The sequence below is a fragment of the Ammospiza caudacuta genome, chromosome 9 (assembly GCF_027887145.1).
Source record: "Ammospiza caudacuta isolate bAmmCau1 chromosome 9, bAmmCau1.pri, whole genome shotgun sequence".
Classification (NCBI taxonomy): Eukaryota; Metazoa; Chordata; class Aves; order Passeriformes; family Passerellidae; genus Ammospiza; species Ammospiza caudacuta.
In genome coordinates, this window is record NC_080601.1 from 16,123,515 (window position 1) to 16,140,984 (window position 17,470).

Consider the following 17,470-nt stretch of genomic DNA (forward strand, 5'->3'; position numbering starts at 1 on the left):
AGGAGGAGGAGGAAGAAGAGGAGAAGGCAAAGCCGCCCTCGGCCCAGGTCCTGTCCCGGCTCCGCTTCTCCTCTCCGGACGAAGTTTCGCCGGGGGCCGCTGCGGGGGCGCGGGGTGCCGGAGGAGGGCGGCCGGCGGCGCCCGCCCCGCCTCGGCCCGCGCCTCCCCGGGGGCGGCGGTGGCGGAGCGGCGGGGCCGGGGGCGGGCGAAGTTTGGCCGGCGGCGGCCCTGCAGCGGCCATGGAGCCCAAGCACAAGGAGCTGCTCGCCCAGTGCCGGCAGAGCCTGGCGCAGGCCATGACCGAGGTGGACAAGGTGGTGGAGCTGCTGGAGGCCGCCGGCGCCCTCGGCCCCCGCGACCTGCGCGACCTGGAGGCGGCGGGCGGCGGGAAGGCCGAGCTGCTCATCGCCCTGCTGCTGGGCAAGGAACGGGACCACTTCCAGGACCTGCGGGTGGCCCTGGAGAAGACGCAGCCCCACCTGCTCTCCATCCTCTACCTGAACGGCGTGGCGGGGACGCCGGCCGCGGCCGAGACGGGCGGTGAGTGGGGCCGGGGGCGCGGGGCGGGAGCGGGAGGAGGCGGCGGCTGCCCCCGCCCACCCCCGCCGGGGCAGCGCGGGCCCCTCGGGCCCCCCGCCCGAAGGTGGGAAGGGAGCGGGCGGGGGTCCTCCTTTTCCGGTGGAGAATAAAACTCTCCCGTGTTTGCTCTTGGGCTCTCGATGCTTGTTTTCTGCTTCCGACCCTTTCGCTTTCTGTCCTGGCGGGAGCACTGGTACTGGTCCCCGAGAGGTGCCGCGGATGCTGCTCCTTGCCCTTTGGAGAGGCCAGGCTAGCCCGGTTCTTGCGGCTGCTGCCGTTCCCCTAAGTCGGCTGTCGGCTGGGGACCCGGGAAACCCGAACCCCGAGGGGTTTTCTCCCCTAGCACCGACGCCGGTGGTGTTCCACAGCCGCTCCTCGGCCGGGCAGAGCCGAAACTCCCCCGTGCAGCCACTCTGCCGGAGTTGGCCGGCGGGCAGGGCTCCAGCACATGTGCCTTGGAGTAAATCTCGTAACTCGTTCTCTGGACAGCCATGTGTTTGTTTGAGGCTATATTGTAGTAATTCTTCTTGGCGGTTAGAAAAGGGAAGAACATTGATTATAACAGATTAGAACATTGATTTAACTGCAAATCCAGACGAGAAGATTTTGGGTGTAAAACACCTCCTTAAGTAAGTTGGGCTTTGATCCACAGGTCTTTCCCTGTTCTCCTCCCTCCAAAACAAGTCACAGCCTACTTTCATGTGTACAAACCAAAGCTTTAAAATTACAATAGTTGACAGTATATAAGGTCTTGCAAGTGCAGCTCTGTTTCTAAAAAAAAAATTGGAGTAAATGGTAATTCTGTATTAAAGTGATGTGCAGGTATCATTATCCAGCGCGACCCAGTTGACTGATTCAGAAATGTGGGGTCTCTCCACTGTTGTTACTGGGTTCAGGATTTACAGTGTCACTACCTATTTTACATAAAGAAATGCTTTCAAAGGGCTTCCTGACTCTTACAAATGATACAATTTCTTTAAGAAAACAAAGCCCTTTAAGAGCTGCTTCTGTCTGGAAAGTAGTCCTTGCATGTGTGGTTGCACTGTGTACTGTGCCCTTGCTTGAATGATGCTGTGGATGGTAAGAGTTCTGTAAATGCAAATGCTTGGGGGTCTTAGGTTTTGTTTTATTTCAGTGTAGTGTAGTGTATGGCCTTTTCTAATGAATATATGGCAGGACCTCACAAGATGGGGGAGAAATGGACTGAACAATAGACCTCAATACTTGAAACATTATGTGGTCTGACATCAATGGGAGATGAGGGCACTCGCTGCCTTCCAGAATGGCACCCATGATGGCTTTGTATGGTTAGAGTAAAGCTCATTCTTGTCTTGTTGAGAAGATGAATTGATGGTACTGTGCTACCAGCACTCCCCAGGCTTAAAATCAAAGGTGTAAAGTATGAAAAGTAGAAAAAAAATAAAGTGTATGTTGGATGCAGTAATAGTCTTAATTTTTAAAATGCAAGTTGGAATCGAAGAATGTCTCACAACACAGAATTTTCCAGGGAAAAGTAGTTTGATTGTCACAGTGAGCTATATCCTGTTTGACTGACTGTGTTCTGGAGGCTTAATCTGAGTTAAACTAATGTGTGTGGGGAATAGTGTTTCCTAATGTGATGAGTTTTAAAATGTTATTGCTTTCATTTATCAATGGTAATGAAAGCTAACTTTGAGAGTTTTCTTGTGATAAACATGTTTAAAAATTAGTTCACAGGAGATTGATGACAGCGAGCTTATTTAATAGTAGACCATAGAAAGGTAGTGGACCTGAGCCTTCAAATATTGGTGCATATATTCCAGCACCCCCCTGAAGAGGTGTTATGATAATTAGTCATGAGACTGCTTCTGTGTCCACTGAAAATCTCTGGTAATCCTGGTCTTTTTGTGCGTTTGTCCTGGATGTGTTTCACAAAGAGTTCATGTTTGAGGGTAACTGTGATGGAAAGGTTCATGTTGAACATGTAATCAGTTTTATTCCAATATCTCCCTCTAGGAAGTTTGACCACCCCTCTGCTCTTCTTGTGCCATTTGGGAGTTCTACTCCTTTTCACTGGAGATATTGGAGGTGGATGAGTCAAGTCACTTTTTGTTTTTTGGCAAGAAGTAAGATGTACATGTGGCAGTGAGAAGTGCTGGATTATGTATTTAAAATACCAAAGTGAAACAGCCCATGTCACGTAAAATGCCTTTATTCTTACAAGTAAAAAATATATATATCAAACATCCCTTTGATTAAACCTGTAGAGGTGAATAAGTTTGAGTTGAATAAGTTTTTTACATACAGTAGTGTGTGTAGAAATGATAGCTTACAGTGGTAGATGTAATTTTAATATTGTTTAGAAGAGGAGGCTAATAAAATGCATATCACCTGAATGCTTGTTGGAGATGAAAACTATTTGTAATCAATAATGTCTTGTAGTGGTGTTTGCGAATTTCTTTTTTCCAGTATGCTGCTGTTGTGAGGGAAGTGAGAAGCTAATTTAGCAACATAATTTTGTTCAAAGTTTCAGAAATCAGCTTACACACCACTCACTACAGTAGGATGAGTGTTTCTTCATCCATTTTGATGTGGTTAACATGTACCATTACTTTGTGTTTTCTTTCTTCTCAGTTTAAATATTGCCTCCTTTTGTGCTTTAAAGGTGATGTGTGAACTCTGATGGGAACTCTGGTTGTTATTTATACCAGCAGTTCTTGTGACTGGCTGGACAATGTAGAGCTGACACTTTTATAAGTATTTATCTGTGCCACACAGAGGGAGGTAAACAGCTGGGCAGACTGCTCAAGGGAAATAACTGGGGTCCTGGTAGCTGCTGAAAGGTTTTTTCACTCTTTCTCTACTTTACAAAGAGCTTTTTTATCTTTATAGAGTTTCCCCCTGTTCAGTCACCATTTAAAGAGATTTGTCTTCTATGGGGACTTCTAATTGCTGATTTTAAATCTTAAACTGTATAGTTTCTTCAATAAAACGTATGTTTTTAAAGTTTTCTCAATTTTGAAATAAAGCATAGTATGCGAAACTAATGTTAGTTAAGAGGGCAAGATCAAACAGGAAATTACCTTCTGTAAAGCAGAAGCTAAAACCAAGTGGGATTTTCTGTTTCATTTAATCATGTTTGGAGACTTTAGTTCTTCCTTAAGTAAAACCTTTGATTACTACATTGTACTTCTTTGTAAACATTTGAGAGAAATTGACTCTGCCCACGTGAGAATGGTTGCTTGGCTGTTTTGAAATCTCCTAGTGTTTTGCACATGGATGAATTCTTTAAGTAGTGTGCTATGTTTTTTGTTTATTTACTTGGGGGTCAACATATAGATTACCATTAAATACTTGATTTGGCAAATGACCTCCATTACACATCTGGGAAATCCTCATCCTGATTAAAGAAGTACATATCCTTTATGATATCAAAATAAATGATTTCTGAGCATTCAATTGTCTCTTAGATATCTTGGTTACCAGAAAATGTTTCATTCTTACTATTGCTGCATGTGAATTTTATGTCATATAAAGAGTCCATGACAATAATGCAATGGAAGGTGCTTCATTGTGACAAGTGCTATGAAAATATATTTTCTTTACGTGTAATTAAAAGACCAGAATGGAAATCTGAGGAACCTATGTAAGTCTTCAAATTGCTTCAGATAACATAGAGCTTTGTACTTACATTTTTGTGGTACTACAAAGATGGGTAAAGGCAGGTTTGGTTGTTGAGCTTGGCATTTGTTTCCAAGATGAACACGTGGGGCTACAGAGATGCAATTTATCTTGAAGCAGAGTCAATTGCTGAACTCAAAAGCTTCATTATGGCTTGCACAGTTAATAATATTTTAGGTTCAGAGTTCTCTTTCCTATTAGCAGTTGGTCTTCTGTATTCCTCCAGCTGCAGACTGACTGTGTTAGGCTTTAAAGGTGTTTTCTTTAACAGTTTCAAGATGAGAATTTAAGTTTTAGAACTCAAAATTGATTGCATATTTAAAAATATCTTTAAAGGGGCAGGAAAGAAAGAAGATGATTGTAGATTGACTTTGAAAATTTTTCTTCTCTTATTTATTAAGATTTATTTTTTTCTAATTGTGTTTGGTCCGACATAAAATGTTAATTCCCAGTCAGAAAGTAAATGTGGACATGTTTAAGAGTAGGGAAAAAAGGAGGGATTATCTCAACTTCCTCTGTCTGCTTTGTATATGAAAAAATGAACCAAGTTGTTTTGGACAATATGGGATTTGAAATCACAAAGTTCTAGATATTTCAAAGCTTTTCAGCATATTTAAAACCAAACACAAAAGTTAAGCTCTGTAAGTACAAATTTAGGAGATAGGCAGCTGGGACCCACTTCTCTGACAGCATCACTGGAGACCCACAGGAAATGCAGTAATTCCAGGGTTGACCTTGAAGAGCTGGAATCATGGCTGCTTGGACCTGGTGCTGGGACATCGACATTTTGTTTCTTTTTTCCCATCTCTCACAAAGTCTTGACTGATCCCCCCTAAGCATTGGCTGGTGACTGGCTAAAGGAGAGGGTTTGAGAGCTGAGAGACTCTGGAGGAAGGGTGTGAGATGGGGAGGCAGGATGTGCTTTCCATGCAGGCACACAGTTTGTGGTGGTTGGGGTGGGCTGAGCCTCATCCCCAGTGGAAACAGCTGTGAGAGGCAGGTGAGCAGCATTGACAGCAATGAGCCACAGGGGCTGACCAACCACCGAGGGAACAGAGGGCACACAGGTGTAAAGCATGCAGGGTGAGGAATATAAAAGGTTGGCTGAAGAACAAGAAGAGTAGAAGCTTAAGGCCTTCTAAAGTGGTATGGTCTTATTCTGTATGGGGATGCTTAAAGCTTTCTGATACTGTGTGGTGACACTCTGTGTATTGTGGCTGTCTCAACCGTGGCATGTGCTGTGACACTCCTGTAGGAGCCAGGTGGAACAAAGGGGAGCAGACACCCTTCTCCAGGAGATGAGAATTAGTGCTGTAAGTGTGCGTTCCCGGAGAGAGGGGAGAATGAGGAGAAATTGTAAAAACATGATTTACTGACTCAAGGACTGAACTGGCAATTTTTTAATTAAGTACAATTTATACTCCCTTCTGTCACTGAAAATTGAAGAGTGGGAGAAGTAGAGCAGTGTGTTTGGGTTTTTCCAGACCTGTTATTAGTTCCCAGGGTAGCTATGCAAGTCGTGTTGCAGGATTTCTTAAATCGTGTTGATGAAAAAGCAGGCAGTGTTCAGAAGTCACCTTTGGAGCAGTGCAGCTCCTCAGCAGCACTGAGCAGCAATTAACCTTGATAAAACACCTGGCAGTAGTTTAGCAGTACCTGTGTCTTTTGGTGATCTCAGATTTTTGCTATCTTGTGGAATTGCCAGGCTGAAGAAATGCAGGGAGATTCTGGCAAGTGTCCGGATGGGTATTCCCAATGAAATGTCTAATAGTGGTAAGTTCATGGAAGTAGGCTCTCAATTCCAAAGAAGGAAATGCATCTTGTAGTAGTTCATAAATCCCAAGGGTGGTAGTTCTCAATTACATTTTTGCTGTGCTCAGGGAGGGAGTGGAAAGAAAGCTGCCCACAGTAAACTCCCAGGGACATTGTTTTCATCAGAGTAAAGGGAATAATAACCATTTTGGTGGTGCTGGTGCGTCCAGCTATCAAGTTGCTTTGGACACACACAGGACTTGGTGTCTTAAAAAATTAGACATGATCATTAAGGAAAGCCAACAGCTTTCTGTAACTTGCTTCTTACTTACTTGTTAAAGCTTAAAGACTGCCTGTTTCAGAGGTTTCAGATCTTTAGCTGGTTTTAACTACTGCTCTCAGTCTCATTGTTCTCTTGCAGCTGTAACCAATCCTAGTTTGTCAGATTTTTTGGACCCCTTGTCTAGCTAGTGAAAATCAATCCACCACACAGATATTGACTTTGGGCTTTCCAGTTCTCTCAGCAGTCTCTAATATGAGCTAAGTATTTTTTTTCTCCCATTTGCTGCTTGCTGTTGCCACTTTCTAGTTTTTTACTTTAATTTCTTTATTTTTGCTTCTTATTTTTCCTTGCTCCTATCAATTGTTACTTTAATTATTATTTTATAGCATTAAAATTCCTTATTCAGAATTCCAGTTATTAGAAAGATACCAGTAAGTGTTGATAAACTGCTTGTAAGGATTCCTTACTCTGTAAAACCCCAAGGACAGAGCTGGTCAGTCCTATCATGGTTTTGGCTGGGGTTAAACCATGATAAGCCACCAGCACATATTGGGTTTTAGTGTGAAGCAGTTAGTTCCTGTTGTGGGTTCTTTTCATAAGAGGAATTGAAAAATGCTGTATGTATAGTAATGCTAAAACATTTCTTTATGTAAGCCGTTCATAGTGTTGATGGAGACAGAAAAACGTGTTGTTAGTGGATGTAACTTTTTGTGAAAAGAGCTGTGGTCACGTAGATGAGACATCTAGGTTATGGAGCTATATTGAGTAGTTCGTGGTGAAACATTGTTTGTGACCTTCAAGATGCAAGTCGTTGGCTGCTTTTTTGGGAACAGTGGCAATTTAGAACTGAATCATTCTGATGGAGGAGCTGGCAAGTTTGCAGTGGCTGAGCTTTGGCTTGAGGCTAACAATGCTTTTCTAGTAGAAGCAGACAAGAGGGGTGCTGTCCTCTGAAGAGACCGGTGTTGTTAGTCTGTCTCAAATGTTGGAGCCTGGCTCTTCCAGAAGGGCCATTTTTTCTGAGTTTTCAGTGATACTCTGGTATATTAATTCTTGTCAATGGGAGACAAAATTACTAAAATATTGAAGGAGGTCCGTAGTGCTATTACTTAGAAACTAATTCAAAAAAGCCAGTGCACAGTGTGATGTGCAATATATGCCTGTCATGGGTTGTGGTGTACTAGCAGGTGTGTTGGTGCTGATGGGGTAATACCAGCATCCACTCCTCTTGTAGCTAACAAATAAGGTTAACTCTGGGAGCTCCTGCTGCCAGCTGTTGTGCAAGAGTGTGATCTCCATGGGACACCCTTTCCAGGCATCAGGAGCTCGTGATAGCAAGAACTGATGGCCCTTGAAGTTGATGGAAGTACTTGGCCACTTGGGGTGAACGCTGAATGACATTTTTCTAGACAGTCTATGATTACTGGGCATACAGAATAACATCCTACAACTGGAAAGCCCTTCTTACCCAAACTGGTGTCAGAGGAAGTTAAAGGCAGTCTGTTTCATATATATAACACCACTTTCTTCCTCACAGCTTTCAAAACCTCTAATTTCACAGTTCATGGGTTGAGCTGCTCAGCAGTTTGCTTGTTCACAGCATTAATATGTTTGTTCTGGTGAGCTGGTCTTTGTATTTTTGAAAATCATAAATTTTTTTCTAGCTGGCTGATGAAGGCAATGTATTTTAAATAGCCTGTATCATCCTGATTAAGATTTGCTGACCTGCAGCTGGAGAGAAGAAGCAAGTGAGACTGTAAAACCATTAAGTGTTTCAACTGGAGAGTTGAGGGGTTGGATTTTCGGAGACTTTTTATGTCGTTGACAATTTATTATGTATCAGATATAACCAAAAAACTACTTCCCCACCTTCAAACCCTCAAAGCCAATGTTCTTTAAACTAATTTCAAAATCAGTTTTCCTAAAAAATTCTCCTTTCGCTCTAGGTTTTTATTCTACCTGCACATAATTGCTGATTCACAAACATGTTTATTATTCATGTACTTACCTTCCAGCATGTGAGTAATCCCCATTTATATGTATCAGGTTGGGCATGTGCAAATGTTGGCAGAATCCAGGCCTTGCATGCTGAGCTCCCTGGGTTGAGCAATGTCATCAGTAAAGTACCTCTTGTACCTTAGAAAGTGAGGCTGATGGTTGTTTGCTGCTCAGTAATGCTCAAAATGGAGTTTGTGTGGGAAGAGATAGCTGGGGTGTAGGTAGGAAGGTATTTTCCTTGAGGATGGATGTAAAATCTAGTGGGAATTGTGAACTCACTTTTGGTGTAAGTGAACTGTGTTCTTTTGATGTCAGTGCACCACAATCCCCTTTCAACTCTGTTCTCTTTTTCTGAGACTGACCAACTGACAAGTATAAGTATGGTTTTCTGTAGAAGAATCAGAACTTGTGGGTTGGGGAAATAAAGCTGGTGTAGACAACTACCAATCAGTCTGAATTGTTGCATAGGTGTTCATGGGGGTTTTTAATAAGCACAAAACTATATTTATTATCTTTATTGTTTGTTTTTCTTGTTTGTATTTGGTTTTCTTGTGGCTAGCTTTCCTCTGTTGCATGCTTTTGTGGAAAAATCATTGTAGGGGGAATTTTGAGACTTGGGTAACCATGTGATCTAGCTCTTTTTGGAGCACTTATATAATGTGAGTTTGCCTTCCAGAGTTATGATCCTCTTGCAGAAAGAGCGGTTGATTGAGTTGTTGGGAGTTCTTCAACTAGAAAGTGACACAAGATTGACAGATGTTGTTTTAATAACTTCTTTCAGGGAATCTTGATACTTAATTTTAAAGTTCTCTTAAACACTTCATGCATAATCTTGTGAACGCTTGCAGTGATTTTTAAGAAGGTCTCATTCGCATTTAGGTCATGATGATGTGTTTTTCAGGTGGTGAGCAAGTGTATTTGTTTAATGGTGGTGAAATCAGGTTATCTAAAGGTTTTATTTGAGGCTAAATGCATCAGCACAACAAAAATACCCAGTTATTAACTTCACTTCTCAATATTTAAAGTAGTCATGAATTTCCAGTCTGGTTTTTCTTTTCTGAACACTTTGATGGGAGAGAGCAATGTTATTTGAGAGCTTGCTTAAGCTTTAATTGAATGTAGGATGTGTTTTTACTCTTTCAGTTTAAAGGCCATTTGACTTAAGTAGGTGTGGTTAAAAAGAATATGAAATGCTAAGGCCTTAAAGAAAAACAAAACAAACAAAAAACTCCCCACCAAACAACAAGTCATAACAGTAGGCTTCCCTTTGTAATTGATTAACTGGTTTGTTATTGTCATCAGCTGTTCCATCCTGTGCTTCTGATGTAAGTAAGACTGGACTCTGAACAAACTCTGTAGGTGTACCTGAATTTTAGCAATACTGAAAGCACAAAAAGCAGTACAAAATCCTCTCAAGATCACAGAAGAGGTAGTCTCAAGAGGGCATTCACTTTCAGTTCTATTATTTTCACCTTGAGGTATTGGTATTTTTCCCTTCTTTTAATAAAGGGTATTCTGAAAATCTGACTTGTTCGATCCTTTTTCTGCTTTCTGTGGCAATCAACCATAGGCTGCTCAGGCTGCCTGTTTTCCTCTCTCTATTTAGGTATTCTCTCACAGCTTTCCTTTGCTGTGCACAAGCAGTCTTTGCTTTTCTGATGGGGAAATTTAAAGTTTTGAGGCTTCTAGTTACCTTTAGGGCATATTGTGAAAGGACACTTTGTGGAAGATGCATTGACTACTTTTGGTTAAGGGTCTGATTAGTTTGCCTCAAGGCTTTAACCCTGCTTCCCTCCCTGTTGAATAACCAAAGGCTGACTTAATATAGGCTGAAGACATGAACTTTGAGAGACATGTAGTGAGATATTTTTCTGAACTGCTGCCCTTGAAAATGTGTAGGCCAGCACTTTAAAGTATGCTGTATTTCAGATATATTCATTTGTTATCCTGGTTCATGAACCTTTCCTATTTTCCTGGCACCTTTGAGGTAATCAGGAGTATTTCAGGGGCTGCATGCTGCAAGTGTCAGAGCAGTGTTTTGGCTGAAAAGAACGTTCCTTGATAACACAGAGTCCTAGTTTCAGATCCTAGGGTCAGAGGTATTTTCTGCCTCAGAATTTTAGGACTTGGTAGGGTATCAGGAGCATGGGTATTAATATGAAAATCAGTAAAAACATACAAGAGAAACTTGTCTGTCAAGGCTGGTGGCAATCCTGTTCTGTGCAACAATGTTTGGCTGAAACCTGTGTGTGGTGTGTGCTGGACTGGAAGGAAACACAGTGTAAATGCTGAGCTGTTTTTCTATCCCTGGCTGAGCTGATCTTCAGTGATATGCTGTGCATACATGACTTGCATAAAATTTCATTTGTCAGGGAGTACCTCATTATATTGTCTAGAATGTCAAATCTCAATTTAATTTTAGAGCCAACTATAGCAAATTTCTTCAGTGCTGCAAAATGCCAAGTTGTAAGTGTGGTTTTGATTCTGAGCTTGTCTTTTGGGGCCTGTGATTTCCTCCATACCAGTGATAAGCAGAAGGTAAAGGCAGACTGGAGCTGGAAGGATTGTAGTGGCTATTGCTTGGCTGCAGTCATGAGCATTTTGTTGCACTGTGTTCTCTTGTAAGGAATTTCTGGGTACTGCTCTGAAAAGTTCTTTTTCTTATGCAGCTCTGCATTGCAACAATACAATTTGGAGTTGATTTGTTTGGCCCTGTATATGTTCAGCTTTCTTGTGGGCACATGAGCCAGATCCTTTCTGAGGGTTGTAGGTGCTGATGGAGGAAATCCACATTATAAGTTCTAAGCATTCATCTCATCAATTGCATTATATGGGTACATTTGTGTGTGGAAATTTTTAGTACATGCTTTTTTTTTAATGAGAAATACTTTAAAAAAACATGTATTGAAAGTAGATAATATTTTTCAAGACTAGTTTTCCCCTATCAAAATATTTTGACTTATTCCTACAGTGCACCCCTAAATTAAGCTTTGCTGAAGTGTGGTTGCATGCATTTTTGTTACTGTGCAAGACGCAAATGCACAGCAATAGCTAAAGCCATTTTATTGCACATTGTAGTAAAATAATAGCTTTTGAGAGATAATAAATATTCAGAATAATTCCCATGTCTTATGACAGTAAGAGGAGGTGAATTTGGATCACTGAGGCTGTAGGATTTCTGACCTTATGGAATAGATCATGAAGCCTTGGCCTTGATTTAATTCTAAGTAGTGCCTAATGTAGATAGTGTCTGCATTTTGTATGATCTGTTTCAGAAAATAACCAAAAGCGTGCTTCATTTGCTTGATTTCAACAGAACATTGTTAGCTTATGGAGTGGAATCTCATTTGGCTGGCTAATCTCTGTTCTCGATTTTCTGCTGTGCTCATGTGTTTTTCAGTTCACATGTGGTGTGTTGTGAAGACAGGCTTCTCAGCTTTCCCGCTGAGTACTCAGTGTCTGTTCATGATGGTTGTGGTAGAGGACCTGTTCTCTCTGTTTACCTATGTGCTTTGTGGAAGATAAACATGAGAAAGAGCCTAATAGGAGAAATAACTCTGAAGAGAGATCCTTATGATAAGCACAGCTTCTTCAGTGAGACTCAAAAGTTATAATTACCTAAAACACGAATTTCTGATGTTCATGTTACAAACTTATTTTGGTTAATGCAGTTTTTCTGAGCATTTATAAATAAAGCTAATACATGAGGTGACATGTTGGAAAGGGGAAATGAATTGTCTGTGTCTGATGATTGGATTGCAGGGTATACCAGGGGCTAGGCATTTCCTGAAAGGATTTAGAAAGTCCTTGAAGAAATAAAATTTCTCTTGAGTTCTCTTATTAAAGTACAGAAGTGAATTATGGAAGGTAGCCTTTCTGCTCCAACAGTTTTTTCATGTTGTGTGGGTGTTTTAATAAGTGCATCTTAAATACATGTATCTGCAGCATTTTGAATATAAAATTTGGTTTTGCCAAAGTGTTTATTCCTATCAGAGATCTTGCTGAACTTTCAGGGGTTTTTTTCCTTCTTTTTTAAAACATGTCAAAGAAAATGCTTTGTCGTGCTTTTTTGTCTTAATTTTATATCAGCCTCAAGAAATTTACAGACTTTTGTCTAAAGAGGAATTACCCCAAGGCTAGTTTTCAGTAAGCATAGGCTAGTTATCATAATGAAGACAATGAAAAATATATCGTTCTCCCTGTAATTTTTTTTCAGATCAAGATTAGGATTTAAATAAAGTAACATGGAGTCTTAGACAGTTTTATTCTGTACACACTACAAAATATAGTGTGTATCTTCATTTTTGTCTGGAAGTGGCATCATGGGGAAATGATGCCATTCTCAGTATTCCAAGCAGCTCTAGGGCTGTGTTCATTAAGAACTTCATTAAGAGCAAACCTGCTAATGCTTAAGTTAAAAATGCTCATTTCATCTCATCATAAAAAACAATTTCAGCTTCAAATAATGCTCTTTAAAAATGGCACTTCAGAGAGAAGCTTTTTTTGCCAGCTGCCTTCTGATGTTTTTTTTTCAGCCATTTTCTGGATGTCTGAGCTGAACATTCAGCATTACTGATGGTAATTGTTCTGCATTAGTTTCCTAGTGCAAAAGTAAAGAAGGAACATCATGTAGGTAAGTGTGAGAATGTTGGTCATGGAAGGATCATCTCTGAAGGACTTCTCTGCTGTGGAGAAGAGGGAAAGGATGTGTATTCAGAGCATGATGTGAATAATGCATTGTAAATGAAGCATGAGGCAACTGATCACAAGGACTGCTTTAATGATAGAAATCAGGTGGAGTTCTCTAAGAGCAAAAAAAAAAATATATAGTGGGAAATTATGTGTGCTTGCTTAAGCTCTGAATTTGTTGGCAGACCTAAGTGACCTTTGATGGGCTCAGGCTGGGGTGGCATTTAAGTGTTTTCAACTTGCCTTGTAAATCAGGTGTTTTGTGAGCTTGGGGTCAGAGGAGAGCAAACCAGCCAGCCTGGGCTCAGGGTCTCTCAGCTTTGTGGCAGGAGTGGAATGATCATGATCTTTCTCGGGATTCAGGGCTGACATGTGTAGAATGTGGCTGAGAGAAGTGAGAGCACCTCAGCCACCTCTGCTGTGGTGGCTGTGAGCTTTTCCTGGGTGCTTTGTTATGAAGTCAGTTAAAATAGCTGAGATTGTCCTCACTAAAGGTTAGAGTTTGCACAAAGAATTCCTTGCCACGCATTATAAATGTTTAAAAGCTTTTTGCTCACTGCTGCTGTTATAGTTGCCACTCTAGTGAAGTACATCTGCTTTTGACAAATCATTTTGAACATCAAGGTCAGGATATTTGTTGCCCAGGTCCTTGGCATGGTCAGATAGTCAGTGATCCATAATTAAAATGTGCATGAATACCCTTAATTCTTCTGTTCTTAAATGTGTCACTTCATGACCCTAGAGTTAATAGTTGGAGTCTGAACGCTTTACCATTACATCTGTCTATTTTGTGATTCCTTTCTCAATTCCTGTGTAAAACTCCTCAAGAAAGCCACATCTGTCTATTTTGTGATTCCTTTCTCAATTCCTGTGTAAAACTCCTCAAGAAAGCCCTTTGCAGTGCATGGGAGGTGTAGCTGATTTCCCCAGCTTGGATGGGATAACTGGTAAAATGGTTAATGCAAATTTAATCTTTGCTGCTGCTTTCAGATAAACAAATGGTTCATGTATTATGGTGGGATGTGAATTTTCTGCATTATGTGAGGATAAAGTATTCTTTTTTTGCTATGCTTAAATGCTACTTGCACATCTTAAATGGAAACTTAGTAACATTTTGCAATCTTAGTACTGTTTTCAGACACGAAGCAGAAACTGTAGGTTTGTGATTAGTGGAAAATGCCAAACTACATGCTTTATGCCTTGCTATTGGATATTCCTCTTCAATACTCTTGGTATAAGAAACTATAGAATGATAGTTGAGTTCTAGTTGCTATACCATGTTTAGATGTAGGATTACGAAATTCACGTGAAAAGTTGATTCTTAGATGATTGTTAAATGGATCGTGATGTTGCTGGCTCTTATCTCAAAATTGACAACAGTTGTGAACTTCCATGAATGCATGGCTTTAGTGACAATGATGGAAACCTGTCCACAAGCCTTCAACTCATTATTTGGAGGAAACCAAGGTGTGCATCCAGACACGATGGCAGAGCAGAACATGCATCACAAAACCAGAAATGATGTGCCAAGGTCCAACTTCAAACTTTTTTTGGTTTTTTTTTTTGAATTTAGGTTCAAAATCATGTGTTTTATACAGTTAATCTCACTTGAGAGATTCAGAATGGTGGTAAAATAGAGTTTTACAATTGGAGAGGTTTGAAGTAGAGGAGGGAGGAATTGATTCTGAAGGGTAGAAATGAAGCTGGGAGTGCAATACCTTCTCCAGTGCTCTGTGAGACGTGCAGCCTGCAGAAATGAGAGTGCAGCTGTAATTTTTTCAAAGTTAGTGCCGTAAAGTATATGATGCACGCCTAAGCTAATATAAAAGTGCTGTAAGTATATCACAGTAGCTGTGTCTTCCTGGTGTATTTTGATAAAAATAGCCTACCAAATACAAAGTAGAAATACAGGAAAGCCTGTAACCTCTCCCAGTGGCTTACTGCTGATGGACTTTGTAATTACATCTGTCTATCTCCATCTGTACCCTGCTTGGCTAGAGGCTGGATTTAAGGTTAATTGTATGATGGAGGAGCCTGGCTTAAAGCTATATCTTAATTAGAATTCACAATCCTCTTTACATAAAAATATCTGAAAACTCTTTTAAAAAAACACTGATTATAGGGCAAATGAAAAGATTTTGATATTTCTTTTTTCCTAATTTGTGAATAACTTAAGTATATATAAATATATTCCTATGCCATCTGGTTTATTTCTCTCTTCATCTTACTCTTGGCTTCTGTCATCTTGCTTATTGCTCTTTGGCTTTTTAATTAAAGGAAAAAGCAGTAGAAATTACTTTTGTGATCACAGTAACATTTCAAAGGTTATTGAATGCTATGAAAAATAGTGCTGTTCTGTGTTTTGAGGTTTCACTGCTATTGAACATAGCTCTGACATGAACATACTAAGTCCCTTTGACTTGGGTGTATAATATTCTAATTAGTGTAACTAATCAAATTTTATTCTGTAAAATAGAGTGTTTTTCAGAAATATATGGTTCAGTTGTTGAACTACCATACAGGGATTGCATTATCCTTGGTAAGGTTGTTACACTTAACTCTTATGTTCTGATGGTGTCCTGACAGAAATAGATCTGTTCCTACAAGTTGTGGTTTGGAAGTATTTAATTCAATGTGTAGGAATTAATGATTACAACGTTCTGAGAGCTCTCGGGATGCAATTTGGTGAAAACAGAGAAAATTCTGTCAGTTCAATGAGTTGTGTAAGAGAAAAAGCAGGAAAATACAGGCTTATGTTTCATTTTGATTAATTTCATGTCAAGTGCTACAATGTAACTTTGGTGTTAGATATTTTTGTTTGTTTTGTTTGCTTCATTTTTTTCAACTTGTAAAATCAGTTGTTTGGTCCCTAGAGATTTTTCTTCAGCTGAAGTGAGTTTCTATACACTAATCTCTTAGGTCTTAAAAAAAAAAAGAGGGAGAAGAAAAAAAAAGGAGGAAGTTCTAAAGACCTTCCTTAAACAGCATCACTTGAAAAATTCAGTTTAACGAGGTGCATAAGCATATGCTCCTCTTTAGCAAGAGAACGCTTTGTCTCTTGGGTTGTGTTCAGATATTGCTGCTTGCATGAGTTAAGATGATTAAGTATGACCCTCATGTTGTTAAACCAGTGCCTGAGTTCCTGATATGATAATTTGCAAACAAAATTTGCTTTCTCATAGTGTCAGTTGCATTCCAGTTTGGCAGCATTTGGAAGTTAAATGCCCAGCTTGGTGATTCCTTGCTGTCAGATATCATCTTAAATGGGAAAGGAGATGCTGGACTGAAGCTAAAGCATTAAGATATTTTTTCAAACCTCAGGATTTCACTGCTTTTATTTAAAACTTTTTGTTAAGCACCTGAATCATGGGATAATAGTTTTTAAGATCATGTTCTCAATTTTTAAACGAAGTTGATTTTTAACCCAAACATAATGTATTTTGAAAATACAAAAATATGCAGATTTGTGTACTGATTGTTGTCATTGTGAATCCCAAGTACAGGATTGCATGAAGGTCTGCCACAAGGCTGTGTAACTGTTTAGAGTACCTGACTCAAACTCATCTCTGATTAGCAAGTGATCTTTTTTAGTCATACTGCTAGAGCCAGACTAAGAGTGAAGAAGGAAAGCATCTGTTCTGATATTTTTATTACTGCATCATCTAGGAACTTTTCGACTTTATGTGACGTTTCATGATTAAATTACTGGCATGATATAGATGTGTTGTGATTTTTGCCCCAATTTTTTCTTGTTTCGAGTATGTCTTTATTAGTTTGGCATGCATGTTTGGAACTGGTGGTTAAATGAGGAGAGTTGTGTTTGGGGGAGCAGCAGAACTGAGCGGAGAAATAGTCCTGTGACAGCACCTTGGGATGGAAGTGGTGAGAAGGGCAGTGCAGTGTGGTGGGATAGATGGTGTTAATGCTGGTGGTGACCTCTGCAGAGAACAAACCATGCCTGGGTTTCTTTGTGAGGAAGTATCTCTTGAGTTTATGTTTGTACCATGTGTACAGAACTGACAAGCCTTGTTTGTGCTGGAGTGTTGTGCCTTATTGCTGTGCCTGAGTGTGTGGCAATGGGGTGTGATTGTTGTCCTTGCTAATTGCTCTGCAGCTGCTCCCTCCTTCCCTCATCAGTGCCTTGGCTAACTTGGTTACATAGTTCTTTAAGAGGAGGTAACACAGTATCTTTGCAAACTAAAATTGTTATACATATGTTTAAGTTATTTAGCTCATCTCAGGATTTGCACTTTAATTTTGCAGTAAACTTTATACAGAAAAGAAATCAAGCAGCGTTGCAGTCCCTTGCCTAGATCTGGGGTCAGCCCGAAGGCTGGTTGCGCAAAGCCAGTAATACTGCTTTATAAAGGGGTTGTACCGCGGCGCTAAAATTCATCCGTGAGTGACCTCTTGGAACTCTGTAACTCTACACCCACACATCCTAATTGTCTGCTTAGGTCACAGCCAGCCTTTGATGTGCCACAGAGCACGGTAGGGTACTGGGCCAAC

General features: G+C 40.4%; 1 protein-coding gene across 1 annotated transcript in view; it reads left to right on the forward strand.

The window, feature by feature from the left end:
- The first annotated feature begins 239 nt into the window (after positions 1 to 239).
- Positions 240 to 17,470, forward strand: part of DLG5 (discs large MAGUK scaffold protein 5) — a 97,166-nt gene continuing 79,935 nt past the window's right edge. Inside the window, exon 1 of the mRNA XM_058810178.1 lies at positions 240 to 540. Coding sequence (XP_058666161.1) covers positions 240 to 540 — 301 coding nt within the window. The remainder of the gene's footprint in view (positions 541 to 17,470) is intronic.